This window comes from Oreochromis aureus, linkage group 5, assembly GCF_013358895.1.
Source record: "Oreochromis aureus strain Israel breed Guangdong linkage group 5, ZZ_aureus, whole genome shotgun sequence".
In the NCBI taxonomy this organism is placed as follows: domain Eukaryota; kingdom Metazoa; phylum Chordata; class Actinopteri; order Cichliformes; family Cichlidae; genus Oreochromis; species Oreochromis aureus.
Genome location: NC_052946.1, coordinates 33,180,586 through 33,195,489, shown reverse-complemented (window position 1 = coordinate 33,195,489; position 14,904 = coordinate 33,180,586). Strand labels below are relative to the sequence as shown.

The following is a 14,904-nucleotide window of genomic DNA, read 5'->3' as shown; positions in this document are numbered from 1 at the left end:
CACCACCCTGAGCTCGACTTCCTGCCTTTTTGTTAGTGTCACTGTTTCTTGCTCTTTCTAGTGTCACACTCTTGCTGCTGTCCTTCAATCACAAATCAACAAATATATAACAAATACCTTAAATAAGCAGACACTATAAGGGTTAAATATGTTTTGCTTTTCTATGCAGGCTTTTTGTTTATCATTGCTTAAAAACGTTTAAGCAGTAAAATTTACAGACCCCTGTGCTACAACTGATAATTGCGTACACTTTTTCAGACCCAGAAGCTACATGCATCTTTTATTTATAGGAGGTGTAACTATGTTACATATGCATGTTCTACAATGTTAAAACTGCAATGTAATATTTATTTTGGCTATAACTAAACAAAAACAAAACAAAAAACAAAACAAACAAACAACCCCCCCCCAGTGGTTCTAGTTACTTCATGTGTACCTGTGGGTTTAGTCTGCAGATGGTGAGTCATCCATCCACATGCACATTTTCCAAAACAAAAATACAAAAGATAACCATAATGCAACATAATGAATAATAATAATAATAAAAAAAATGACCAGCATGGTTTTATGCTGTTGCCTCACAGCATGAAGGTTTGAACCTTGCTGCGTGGAGTTTGCATGTTCTCCCTGTGCTCCCGTGGGTTTCCTCCGGTTGCTCCAGTTTCCTCCCACACTCAGAAAATATGATTGTTAGGTTAATTGGTGCTTTTAAATTGGCCATAGTTGGAGATGTATGAGTATGTGGTTATTTGTTGCGATAGATTCGTGACTTATCTGGGGTGTACTCTACCTTGGCCAATGGCCAGGGATCGCTGGCAAATACATTTTTATCATTGTATCATTGTGATAAAGACATCACAAAAGACTGCTGGAAAATAGTATTTAATTTTATTCACACATACCATGCATTTACGAGTGTATAGTTATTTGTATATTATCAGTAAAGTCGTGTGAAATAACACGTTTCAATTTTTTAATCAGTTGGCATTCAGTGTTTGGAGTCTCTGTCAGGAATGTACCAACCAAGCTTATTATTACTGCAGCCATAACTTATGAGATGAGGTGCAAAGGTTGGAAAAGACTTGTGGGGTGCATCCAAACTGATCAACACAACATGTGTATGTGTGTTTCCATCATGTAAAAATCTGCCTTAATGTGTCCCCAAAATAGTTTCACCCTGTTCAGGGCATTTTGTGATGAGCCACCTGGTCTCAGCGCCACATCAGTCAGGTGGAATAATTTTCTTGTTAACCAACTCCAATAAGCCACCTGAACACTACAGACGCAAGATGGAAATTGGAGTATAATGTGCTAAAATAGATTTAGATTTGGAATAAAACCTGACATCCTAGCAGCTCCAAACCAAAACTCTGCCGTCACAGACATTTCATTTTCATAAAGCACAGTGGCGTGCTCTCAAATTCCAATTATTTCTGGAGTTCAGCTGTCAGATCAGCTTTCTTGTTGGAACAAATCGCAAATAAGTAAAATAAGAGTAAGAGGCTGAAATGTTTAATGTGAGTCTAGTACTTTTTTTTTTTAGATAAACAGGGATGGAATAAATTGGTAAACTAACAGTGAGATGGAGTCCATTACAAGTGGTGTTTTTCTAGTAGTGATCCCTACTTTGCCCCAGCAGAGCAAAGAAGTGAAGACACATTTTTTAATCATGTTACCACTTCATCTGGTCTAATGTTGGAGGCGGTATGTGTTAGTGTTGCACCAAACGTCTGAGACTACAGGTGAAAATTAGTTTTCAGACTCTGTGGGAGTTAATTTAACTCGTCAGTCCCCGCCGAGCAAAGTAAAAGATCAAATCAAGCCCTTAAATTACAAAGGATGCAACGGTGTGTATCTGTTATTTAATGTCTTGTGGAAGTCACTCAAGTTCACATGGTATATCGGGTTGAGTGTGGAAGTCTGTGGAAAGCTGATTTAAATGCATTTAGCAACTCATTAAAAGTTAGGGGAATGCTACAGTTTTTTTGTACTTTAAAAAAAACTTTCATAATGGATTTTGTGTACACTTGGTACACAATATATAGTATTTAAAGGCACTGACAGGTACTTCAGCCCACCACGCAGTTAGTTCCTGATGTCACTTGTTTGCCTCACTTGAGATCCATGCAGGCTTCTTGTTTTTTGGTTTCACATAATCCCAATAACAGCAGACAGCAGCAACATAAACCTAAACCCCAGACTTCAAATAGTCCCTTGATGAATTTATGGGTGATATTACAGACACTGTGCCTATGTTTTTCTACAGTCTGTATGTGCTTATAACATCCTGATTGCATCAGCTGTCTGAGCCTGTACAGAATTAGAGTGCCGTGTTAAGATCTCACCAGCTCTGGCTGGCAGTACAAAGGCAGTCACAGTAAAACATCTCCCTCGTATGTGAGCCTCTGCCAGATAAGCAAGGGTTGATCTTTTTGCATGAAACCAAGCATTTTACTAATTTGAGTTGCTGCACTGGAACAGAGTTCAAAGCAGAGCTGTGATTTGCGGCTGCTTTCTCATGAGAGAGGAGGCCAGCTCTGTTGGCAGTAAGACGAGCCGCTGATTGTTCCACTCTCCATGGGCCTCTCAGATGAAGATGGAGAGTATTGCAGGACAACAATCATCTGAAAGTACACAAATTTTACTGAGCCGAGCATTGTAAGACAGACCACACAAATAGCAACACTCATAGATAGGAAGTAGGGAGAGAAGAGAGAAAAAAAGTACTTAATTTGTTGCTCCAGAACTGGTGTTATGAATTTTGTGAAATTATTACTGAATGCATCTGTTGCAATTTCATCCAAATTCTACATCTGCAGCTCCATATCATTGGACTGCATATCATTTGAGCTTTTGGTGAAATAAAACACTATAATTTAATACTTAAAAAAAAAACCCAGAGGTGTTCACAAGTGAATATGACTTTAAAATTATAGGCTCAGTCATACCAGGTAGTGACACAGCAAATTGATCTAGGCTTTGTTGCAGAGGCTTACAGAATTTATTGTTCTTACAAAATGACTATTTTCAGAGATATTTTATAATCTACTGCGGTTTTGAAGCTAATGGCTATTGCACAAAATGGACAAAAAGATTCTTAAGTTTGTTTGTTTGTTTCTTTCCCTTTATCACTTGTTATCGTGGAGTTCCCTCAGCTTATTCAGTTTTAAGGGAGTGGTATCAAACATATTGCATGTTGATGTCAGCATTAATATACTGAAGTGTATGGAAAGTAGTTCAATGAATGATAAAGAGGTTAAATGCTACTTTTTGTTTAGGTTTTAATTTCCTGAGATGTGGATGTTATGAGACATAATTTTAACATTGTACTTGCTCTTCTGAAAACATCTCAGGAAGCCCATCGGACGGTAAATGTAAACAGATGGTTCATTAAATATGAACATTTTTTTCAGAATTTCCATACAATAAAGGGAAAAGTGTAGTTCTCATTTTTCATGTTTTCATGCAGTGTAGCATGAGCACTAATGACTTTGAGATGCCTGCTTTAAGGTTATTGTGTACAAATCGGTGGTTTGGCAGTTAGCTGATACAGTTACTGATATTATCATCCTGGTTTCACAGATTCGAATGTCAATGCAAGTGTCATGTAATAAGTTGAAATGTGGTGGTAACGACAGCACAACCTTTGTGGAAATGTTGTAGATTTTACAGCTGTTTACCTGATTGTGTCCAAATTATTTTCCTTTACCAAACCAAACCTACTACAAAAATGAAAACTACTTGTCTGACTATTATAGAGAGGAAACCTCAGCACCAGTGAATTTCTTTGTCCAGGACTCTTTGCAGTCCTGTGAAAAATGAAGTAAACCCCATGATTTAAGAGCCAAGCAGATTTAAGTAATCATTTTCTTTATTACGATCAGTCTCTCACAGCATTACTGTTCTTTATAGCATTGCTTTATGTCACTGAGATTTGTAGGCATTAATTTGCATAGATCTCTCAAGAGGCACAGGAATTCATTTGGGTGAGATCTGGATTTTGATTGGACCATCGATTCTTTTTTTAGCCAATTTGTTGTGGATTTGCTTTTTTGTTGCTGATAATTGTCCTGTTGCATGACCAAGTTTCAGCTAGGCTTTAGCTGTTGGACAGATGACGTCCCATTTGACTCTTGAATACAGAGTACGGAGGAGTTCACAGTTTACTTAGTAACTGGAAGGTGTCCGGGTTCTGTGGCTGCAAAGCAAACCCAAACCCCTCCACCACTGTATTTGACTACCGGTACTTTGTGTTTCTGCTGATATGCTGTGCTTGATTTTCACCAAACATGCCACACTGTCAGACATAACCACTTATATCCCATCAGTCCAAAGAACATTGATTGAGAAGTCTTGTGGTTTGTTCATGAGCAACTTTGTAAACCTAAACTGTGCTATCTCCTTCTAGAGGTCTTTCTCTTGGCAGCCCTTCAAAACAAGATATACTTGTTTGATTTGTTTCAAATTGTACTGTCATGAACTTTTTGGAGCTGTTGGGTTGTTCTCACTTTCTCTGAGCATTGCACCATTTGACCTTTAGATAAATTTGCTGAGACGTCTGCACAATATTGTACAATTGTGTTAACACCACACCAGCAAACTGCCAAAACCTCTGTTTTTATAGATATGATATTAATTAATCAGTCCTGTGAAAACAGTTTCCCTGTTTTCATGTGACTGTGTGAATTTATTTAATAATAAATAAATACAAAGCAGTTGTGCTTGTTGTCTCCCACTACATGGAACCAATGGGAAAACAGCATACATTTACAAAAAACCAAGAAATAACTGAACTTTGACCAGGTGTGCATATTTCCAACTGATCCAATGCTCATCACCACAACTCCATTCAAGAGAAATAATTTAATTTAGAATTTTCTGCATTTCAAACACATGAATAGATACTGGTAGACTGATTGTGTTTGTGTGTGTTGGTTTAGTTTGAGTTAATCCAGTTAAAACTCAGTAGATTCCACCTGTGACTGCCAAGTCATAGTTATGGGAATTTGTTGCCTTGAACTCAAAAGAGCCAGACTGTATATCTGGGTGTTCATATAATGCAAATATGGCTAACTCCTGATTTTGTTGTCCTGTTTTTCCAGAATGCAGGAGAGGGACCTACAGAGCATGTACGGAAGGGCGCTGCTGCTGACCGTCTGTATGGTGTCTCTCTGGGGACAGCTGACCAGTGCATCATCACATAGAAGCCACATAGGTACACTGCATGTCCTTCCATTCACTGAACATAGCCACTGGTCTTTCATAAATCATTTTCCATTCATACTATACAGAAACACACACACACACACACACACACACACACACACACACACACACACACACACACACAGCAGTATGTTCTGGGCAGGATGCCCAGAACAAATAAAGTCTGTTACTATGTCTGATCAACCTCTGTAGTGAAGAAACTCAGGAAAGCATATAGTCACTGTATTATCCCATTAAAAGCCAGCAAAATCTTGTGAAATGATTTTTTTTGAAAATAATGAGCTTGTTTGACTTCCAGATGGGCAGAAAAGCAAAAACCAGGAGCAGCAGACTGTGGCAAACACACCAGCAGGATACATATTTAAAGGCAATTCATGCTCAGTTAGAACAAAAACAAACACATGCTATCACTATGCTCACATTGTCCTTGAAATGTCTAGTTAAGTAGATTGTAATGATTATTGAGAGAAGCCAATAAATCCCCCTGGATAAACTTCTTTGTAATTTACTTCCCAGGGATTTATACCAGTACCTGTTAGGAATTATGCATGCATATTGTGTTATTAAATTTTTATTCTGAGCTGTGAATCATCACTTTAAGTTATTCTTTTACTTGCTATGATGCGCTAACATTTGCTCCCAAAAATGTAACACCTGATGTGTTGGGTGATGTGGAAGGATTACAGTTGAGTGCTTTCACTGGATCCATTCTGACCAAATTGGTACAACAGTCACAGCATGTCACACCCAATTCCTTATAGCTCAGTCACATGTTGTGGTCACATTTCACCTCAATGACTTTTTAAAAAGAAATTGATATGATTTGTTCAACTTTCTTGGCTTCTAAACAGCAAGGCAAAGATGTACTTTAAGGTTGTGTTTTCTGCACATTAAAATTCAACAGTTTAGCAGTCTTGTAAGTCAAGCATCAAATGGAAAAAAAAGTAATACCAGTACACTAAGTGCATGCATGCGTCTCGGTGTGTGTGTGTGTGTTTGAAGCAGAGGACAAGACCTTTCAAAGCGATTTCCCTTAATGGAGAGATGGCCTGATCCCTGGGCGTAACGGTAGAAACTGTGACTACACATTGAGATAATGAGCCTTATTCCACTGGAGGACAAACAGCACACAGTGGCTAGAGGGAAACAGCTCCATGTTAGCTGAAAACATATAACCAGCAAAACACTTTGATAGAGCCGAAACAGGATAGACTACACAAGGAGACTGTACATATTATATGTCACAAATGGATTGCACTACATTCCTTGTCTGTGTATGTTCAAATCAAATCAAAAACAGAGGCTGAAAAAGTTTCGACAGCAGATATAACTGTATGTCAACCTGTTTTTTGACTTTGCTATTGCTAGATTAATAATTTGATTTATCATTCACTTCTAGGCGCACGGAAAGCTATTGAATATTTTCTTGTTAACTTAAGGTATATGTTTTAGTAAAATGTAATCATTCAACTTTTTAAATCAGTATGGAGAGCTCCACCACATCTAACTTTGTGCTCCTGTGTCCTAAACCAGCATTATTCACATTTACTTATTTCACTATAACAGATTCAGTGTTCTATAAGACAAATTTCCATTACACAACCAGTGATACTGTATTGCATCTTAAATCATTTTTACTTTCTATTTTCATTTCATTGAATATAACTGCACCAACATCAACCAAACAATCAAACATAATAAAATAAAACTGATAAACATAATAAAAATATAATTTTTCCACTGTGAACACACAACATTCAAAACAAATACAATGTGAAATGTCTACATGATGTTCAAGAGTGGAAAGCAGTCTCTCCAGCTTTTCCTCAAGAAATATAAAATAAAATATGGAACATAAAAGATAAAATACAATATATGGACAAACGCTAGATGATTCACCTTTCCATACTCTTCTGTGTGCTTTGGCGTTTGACATTCTTTATTGTTTGAACAAAGACCCCTGGTACTCATAAAGAATTATTTACACATTGTGATATACAATAATGTGCTTTTAACTCTGTGACAGCAGTGTGGGACAGGGTTTTTCCTGGTTAATCATGACCATGCACAAAGGCCCATAAAGGAATGGTGCTCTGACTTTGACTGGTCTGCTCAGGCTGAGCTTACCTCACCCAACATCTTTCAGATAAACTGATACCGCAAGCCACGCATAATAACATAATTACATAGTGTATATAACCCGATCACCTCTCATTTCATGATTTTTCCTAAAATGGATATATTTACCATATAGTTAATTTTGAGGTGAATGGGGAATCTACAGACAGTCATTTTCACCCCAATAGAAAAATGCAATTGTAAAATGCTGCACTCAGCAGACCTGTTTACACACATTTTGATGTGAAGGCTGCTACAATATGAGCCAGAGCTAATGATATGTGACTGATAGATTAAATATGTAGGAAGGTATAATAAAGATAAAATAACAAATGATTATTTCCACTGCTCTGGCTGTGCAGAGCAGTTGGGGGAACCATAGATGAACTGAACAGAGAGTCCAGAGTGTGGAGAATTTACCCGAGCAAGCAAAGGGTGAACGCTGGAGCACAGCAGCAGAATTGGATGTGTTTTAGGTGATCTGTAATGATAATAATTATCTAAATCATCTCAACCTTAAAACTGAATCCTAAACGCTGACTTAGTCAAATATTTATTATAATTAGAAAAACTAGGTGACACTTAACAACTTAATTCCTTCAGGAAATTACTTCTTTGCCGTTGCTGGGGTCAAAATGTTCACATACTTGGGCCATGTTTCATATTGTTTCTGTTTTGGAGTGAGCATCAGGACAGCTCGCCTTTTCGCCTACTCGTGTAATAAACTAATCATTCGAATCAATATGTTCTGTATATATCTCTGTAGACTGACAGTAGAACACCAAATCCGACTAGTTTGAGCGCAAACATGCTGGATAAACTATTTAATCTTCAGGCTTACATTGAACTCTCATTGTTTTTGCATTTGTCACACTCATGTGGTTTGTGTGCTTATTCCTGTGATTTATTAGGAGAGAGAGAGAGGGCCAATGAAAGTAGTCTGGCCCTGTTCTGCCCGGGCTGCGCTGACACTTCTGTAATCACGTAGGCTGTCCCTGAGCTACAGAGGTCAAGCCAAGGTGGGCCCAATAAACAAACCTCTTTAGCCCTTCTGTTTACTGAGGTGGGGGCTTTGCCAAAGCAATTGAACCTTTCACCATTGCCTGACTGGAGCATGCTGAGCTTACAGCGTGCACACATAACCCCAGTAATAAGACCACTGCATCCCCCAAAGCACCATCTACATTCATTAGCCGGTCATGAAAGAGTGGAGAGGGAGAGGAAGGGCGAGAGAGGGCGCAAGAAGAAGAAGAGTGGTCCAGGGAGAGAGAGAGAGAACCAGCGCGATAACAACTACCTCTCCGCTTTACAATTTGTTTTGGTCCCATCGATAGGATTTAGACTGATGTTGTGGCCTGGTCAAATGGGAGCCTCATTACTCAGCTATTTAGATGCTTGGACACTTTTTTTTAACAGTAACTCACTCTGTCTCATTTAAAAAGCAGGAATGAAGCTCTTTGTGGATTGTTGGTCAGTGTCTGTGAGGGGAAATGTAGTAGAGAGGAAAACAGGCGTGAAAAACACATTTCCCACTGAGGCTGTGCGATGCAACTTGGCAGCAGCTCCCACTCGTCGAGAGAGGGAAAAGAAAACGCTCTAAGCAGTGCTGTTTACAGGTCGTAAACTTTGTTAGATTCTAAAATATCAAGCATTAAGCCACATGGCTCACGGATAACTACACAAATTGCAAAATGACTTTGGGGATCAGCTTTACACTCCGGTTCTATATTCACATGCACACAAGGGGCCATGCCGCCTTATTAATAAGATGAAACTGCACTGGCTCTCATTTGAATAGAGTAGAATATTTCCATATTTGCTTATGGTGGAGACTTTCTAAAAACTGCGTGATGCACTCTAATGGTTCGTTCTCGAGCTGATTTTTATGCTTTGGGGGATTTTTTTTGTATTCTATGCAAATTGGTTTCAACTTTTTTCACTCTTTCCCAAATTAATGGCAGAATCCAACAAAAAAGTTTTTGTTCCCCACACTGCCCCCATCAGAATAATTTCTGGAAAAAAGATATATTAGGATGTGTCACATTAATAAAAATTATGAATTAAAATATGCTTACTAGATAAATTAGACTTGTTTTCCTGTGCCAGCCTGGAGGGAAGGAAGACTATGAAAAAGAGCTTTTCATGCTTGATGGATCTTGATGAGAATCAGGCGGCAGCAGAGTGCTTTTTCTTAGTGTTTAAAGGCTTAGATCATTTTAGAAACTCAAAATAATATAATTTGTTACTATCCAACTTTGAATAGCCTTGGGGTAGATTTAGTCATTGTGTTTTGAAAAGTGATTTTTTTTTCTTCACAGTGGAAGAAATATTAAAATGAAATTGCTTGATTATTGAAAAAGTTATTTTTTATCATGTGCATGTCTCTTTGGTTTATACTCATTTATGCTTCTCTCTGTATTCCCATTTTCACAGTCATCAAATAAGCAAAAAAACACTGAACGTGAAAATAAATATAAAGTTATCTTCCACTGTGGCTACTAATGAAGACTGCATGAAAAAGTGAATACAGTGTTGTAAAGATATTCGTATTCAAATATTCTTGATGAGATGAGGATTAGTCTTCTTAACTGTTAAATACCTCAAAATAGTAATATTCATGTTTATTATTAAACTTGGTCCCTTTGATATAAACACATTTTTGATCTTCCAAGTAACTTCACTAAGCTAACTTTAGAGCAGCATAATGTTAGTTTTGCAGATCTAAATTGTATTATTGTTCAATATCTTCAGCCCTAACAATGTGTTGATGCTATAGATTTATAAAAATATATAAAAAAGCCATAAATAAACAGTATCCTCCATAGACACACACACTCTCTCTCTGTGTCTTACACACACACTGACATACACTGACACACACACACACACACACACACACTTTATAATAAGAAGTGAAAACCTTACTCAAAGATGCACCCAGCTGCTTGAATGAAAAATGCTCACTGAGTGCAAGTTTTCATTGCCTGTGTGGCCTGCCGCATGTATAAATGTGTTTCTGTTCAGCTAGCATACTTTAAATTGTGATGACATAGTGCAAAAATTGTAATTGCATTTTAAGTCCCAGGAGACATTCTAAAAATGTCAAACACCCATGGATTAAAGATACAAATGAGTACAAATAAGAATAGCTATATTTAGTTTTACAGTGGTCGTAAATTTTATAACTGAAACATTTGGTAACATTTATTTTTCCACTTTTGGCTTAAAGGTTTTTTTAATGATTGTAAACTGACAGTGAGGGAAAGCCCTTTTAAAACTTGTAACTTGAAATAAAACATAAAAAATATATTTAAAAAAAACATAAAAGTGGTCTATTAAATGTGATTAAAACCAGTGATCAAGGTGCGAGAGAAATATTTATGATTTTGGGAAAAAATAGTTTATTAAATTAACAAATTGCTGCTAATTTAGTTAAGTTTTTTGGTTTTTTGTTGTTTTGTTTTTGAGCTCCCCAATCCCAGAGTGGATTTGATTCTCCCACTTAAAACGAAAGACAAATATCAGGTTGAGTTAAACAGAATTTTTAGCCAAGACTGACGAATAGGCACACCAAAGTGCAGGTTTTCTTGGAGATTTCCAGAATGGGTCAAACAAAGCAAAAATAGTTAAACCTGTGCCAGTGTTAACTAGCACTGGCAAGTTAAAATATTACACAGCAGCGCTGCTTGACGCCAGTATTAGTCCTGCTCTTTCGCCAATTGGCTAATTGCTGTTTAATCCAGAGACTGCTATATTTTGTCATAATATCAATGGATTTTAAATAGAGGTCTTCTTGGGATTGATTTGAGTCTACCAAATGGACCAAGTGGACTTTTCTCTGTCATATTTTTTTAGAGACTTCATCATATGTATCTATTCCAATTTCCTGACTTGTATAAAGACCTGTAATGAAGTAAATTTACTGTATCTGGGTCTCTGTTGGTGTGTAGTAGTATTCATTAGCCTTCTCCACAGTCCACATAGCAGGTCAGTGTGGAACCCTTGCCCAGAGATAGCATGACATTATACGAAGCGGCTGAGGAACAGGTCATCCCCACCCTGGGGATGTGCGGGGATGCGGCAGTGGAGCATTTGTCCTGACATTTGGAGAGCAGGTGGACAACACAATGGTGGGGAGGTAGTAAGCAGAGGGAGATTGAGATGGAGATGTGGGGCTGTTTGAAATGCACTGTGGGGATGACGGGGGTCAGCTCGCCCCATCTCCCAGTGGCAGGTCCTGAGATTAGAAAACCATCAAACGTCCTCTGCTATACACATCTGAATGGCAGCTATAGATGAGCCGTGAGTGGCTGTGTGTGGCCTTGGTTTTATCCTCTGTGTGTGTGGTTGTGTAGCTGACAGAGGGGAACAAGGGGACACTGTATGTGCTGAGAGAATATCAATAGTTTTATTCACATACACAGAGGAATCAAAGTTCAAGCATGATAGTTGGGAATTGTAGCATTGTTACAGTAGTACAGGACATAGTGTTAAAGCACAATTTTTGGTTTTGCTTATGTGATTATCCTTATTGTCTGTTCTAAAAATATAAATGACGGATATACTATAAAATAAAACATTTTCCCCCAAATTCTGTTATAATCATCACAATTTACCATCAGGGTCTGACCTACCATAAAACCACTCAAACTATACTCTGAATCCACATATTGCTCACATCCAAGGGTCTGTGTAAAGTAAATTTGTTCAGTGCCCTCTCAGATGATGCCAAAATAACTGTTTAGACTGTAACCACCAATTCTATGTGTGAAAAGGCCTGCAAATTCAGATAACCTACAATGTGAAAAGAGCACCAAAATGTGTTAGCTGTCTAAACATCTATTTTATAATACTTTACATAATTGTGAGTGTATAAAAAATACAGTTATGGTCAGAAGTTTACATACCCACGATAGCCCATTCAGAGTATTTAATGATTTCTTTGAACTGTTGTCTTCCTAAGGTGGGATGATTGTATAGCATACATCTTTATTGACTTTAAAAAACAAGAATTTATTTTGGTTTTTCTCTAATCCACAAGGTCAAGACGGTCAAATGAATACAAATACTTAAAAATTGTACATTGTCATTTAACTTGATAAGATCTTCTCTAGCATAAAATGGTTTTGTGTTACAGCATTGATTATATTGACCAATACTCAGAACAGTGGGAAAGTCCAAGGAACTATGAACTGGAAACTGCTGGAACACCAATGTCACTGTTCACAATAAAGCAAATTTTTTATTGTCATAGACTGAGAGGGTACTGACAAAGAAAGAAGCCCCTGCTCCAAAATCAACACCTTTAAGCTCAACTTAAAGTCCACATGGACATTCAACATGACAATGATCTCCCGTAATTCAACCTATATTCAACCTATATTTAACCCATAACCAGTTTAACACTAGAACCACCAGTAGGGTTATAAATGACCCCCTTGGTTGTTCTAATGTTAAAATGAACCCAGGATGGCCAAATATCCAGCCAGAAATATGCCAGAAGCTTGTTGATAGTTCAAGGTGCAACTTGCTAAAGAACATAAGGAAATTCAAACTTGTTCACCCAATTCTTGATTTTTAAAGTCATTATAGATAGATAGATAGATAGATAGATAGATAGATAGATAGATAGATAGATAGATAGATAGATAGATAGATAGATAGATAGATAGATAGATAGGAACTCACCCCCATTTTTACCTCAACACAGGTTTGTTTTGGTTCCCTCCCTTATTTGTTTGCATTCTCCACAGACCAGTTAGATGGGTTCATGAGTAGGACTCCATGGGGAAAAGATTGTCTCTGCAGAGAAAACACAATAGCTGTGGTGGTTCTGTGGCTGCCCATATAAATGTGGGAAAGACATGGCAATGCTAGAAATGTATTTAGGTTTGGCATCCTGACAATTTAACAGTTTACCAATAACGTTTAACACTTTCTAGTGGGTACTATCAATGATATTACATAGTACTGTGACAGTGTGTATGCAGATCATTACACTAATTTGTAATCTTGTTTGTCTGTTAATTCAGCAGACAAATGCTTGGTATGGCATTATTTGTCAGTAATAGCCGGGGAAATGTGGATAAACTGTTGGCTTGTTCACAACCTCTGTAATTGTCTCACTGAGCTGTTACAACATTCCATAGTCCCAACAATTAATTTGACGGAGAGCCAAAACAAAACAAATATAAAACACAACAATGCAACAAAACAACAAAAAAATTGTCCAAAGCTACAAAAATGAATAAGCTATACTAAAACAGAATCATAATTATTCTATATACTTTTACTACATTAGGGTTAATCCACATCTAGTCAATGGTTTCTAGAAAACAGTGTGTTCTCAAGACAACACTGACTGGCATAATAGGTCAGAGTAAAATTTGTCCCAGTGTTTTATTGCAGCAGAAAGGACACATACTGTGCCAAAATCAGATCCGCCAGAAGTCTTCCATCTCCATTCCCTCTCTAATTACAGCTCAAATGTAAACCCATTATCCCTCGCCACATTATGAGTTACCTCTAGCTATTCTGAAACTCAAAGAAATGAGGATTTTTGGATTTTGATAGAAATCGAAGGAGAGCCTGGTGATAACGATTTGAGCTGATGAATGCAATTAGTGAAGAAGTGCTAACAGCATGGTAGTAATTGGGCCTCACAAACTAAAAGCCTGCCCTTACCCAGCAATTAAAGCAACTCCCTTTAAAGTTAGTCAATTGTATTGCTGTTAATGGCCTATGCTTGGCTGAAGCTTAGCGTTAGGAGGCACAGACCCCTTTCATATTGGCAACAGCGCAGGTCCTTATCACAAGGTTTCTGTGCCGTGTTGAAATCTTAATGCGTCGAAGAATTTTTGAAGTGATTAATTTGTTTGTGATGGTGATTCCTTGCTCCACAGACTGTGTTTTATGAGAGGTTTGATGCATACTGCTACATAACATTAACTCTGAAATTAGTTACTTACAGTTTATATTTCATAAAGAAGAATAGTCCCATTGTTAAGCTTTTAACATATTGTAGTTAATGTGTGGGTAGCGTTGCTAAAATTAAATGAAGGAAAGGATAGCACCATGCTCATAACTCTGATGGTTTTTTATTTGCAATTACACAGCTTAATGTTTTAGCCCATATTGAATCCTTCAGTTTTTATACATTGTAAAAACTGGCATAATTAGTACAACATACCACACGTATAGGAGATGGGAATTAATGAGTTCACAGGGTGTTCTGGAGATAAAACTGTGAAATATAAGGGTAAAGGTTAAATAATAATTTGGTGCAGAGGTCAGACTTCGCCCAGCTGCATCATGAATTCTTTGTGATGTTCAGGCAGTTATGTTTTTTCCACTTGTTGAAAAAAAATAAATCTCTTCATCCTCCCAGTTTTTGTCAGTGAAGTCATAGCAGCACGTATACCAGAGTAAATCGCAGATTATTCACTAGTTTCTCTGATATGTGTTTTCAAAGGACATTGAAATACCAGTCATATGAGATGACGGTTCATATACACCAATCAGCCACATATAATCTGTTGCAAACCAGGTTCAGTAGCTTCT

At 37.5% G+C, this 14,904-nt stretch overlaps 1 protein-coding gene across 2 annotated transcripts in view; it reads left to right on the top strand.

Annotated features, from left to right (window-relative positions):
• The window catches only part of tafa3a (TAFA chemokine like family member 3a), a 109,517-nt gene that overhangs the window by 64,918 nt on the left and 29,695 nt on the right, over positions 1-14,904 (top strand). Inside the window, exons 1-2 of one of the 2 annotated variants that reach the window (XM_039611823.1) lie at positions 2,633-2,658; positions 5,103-5,215. In XM_039611823.1, the coding sequence (XP_039467757.1) occupies positions 5,104-5,215 (112 nt within the window). In that variant the 5' untranslated portion in view covers positions 2,633-2,658; position 5,103. Of the gene's footprint in view, positions 1-2,632; positions 2,659-5,102; positions 5,216-14,904 lie in introns of those variants that run through there. The other variant, XM_039611824.1, reaches the window with a different exon arrangement.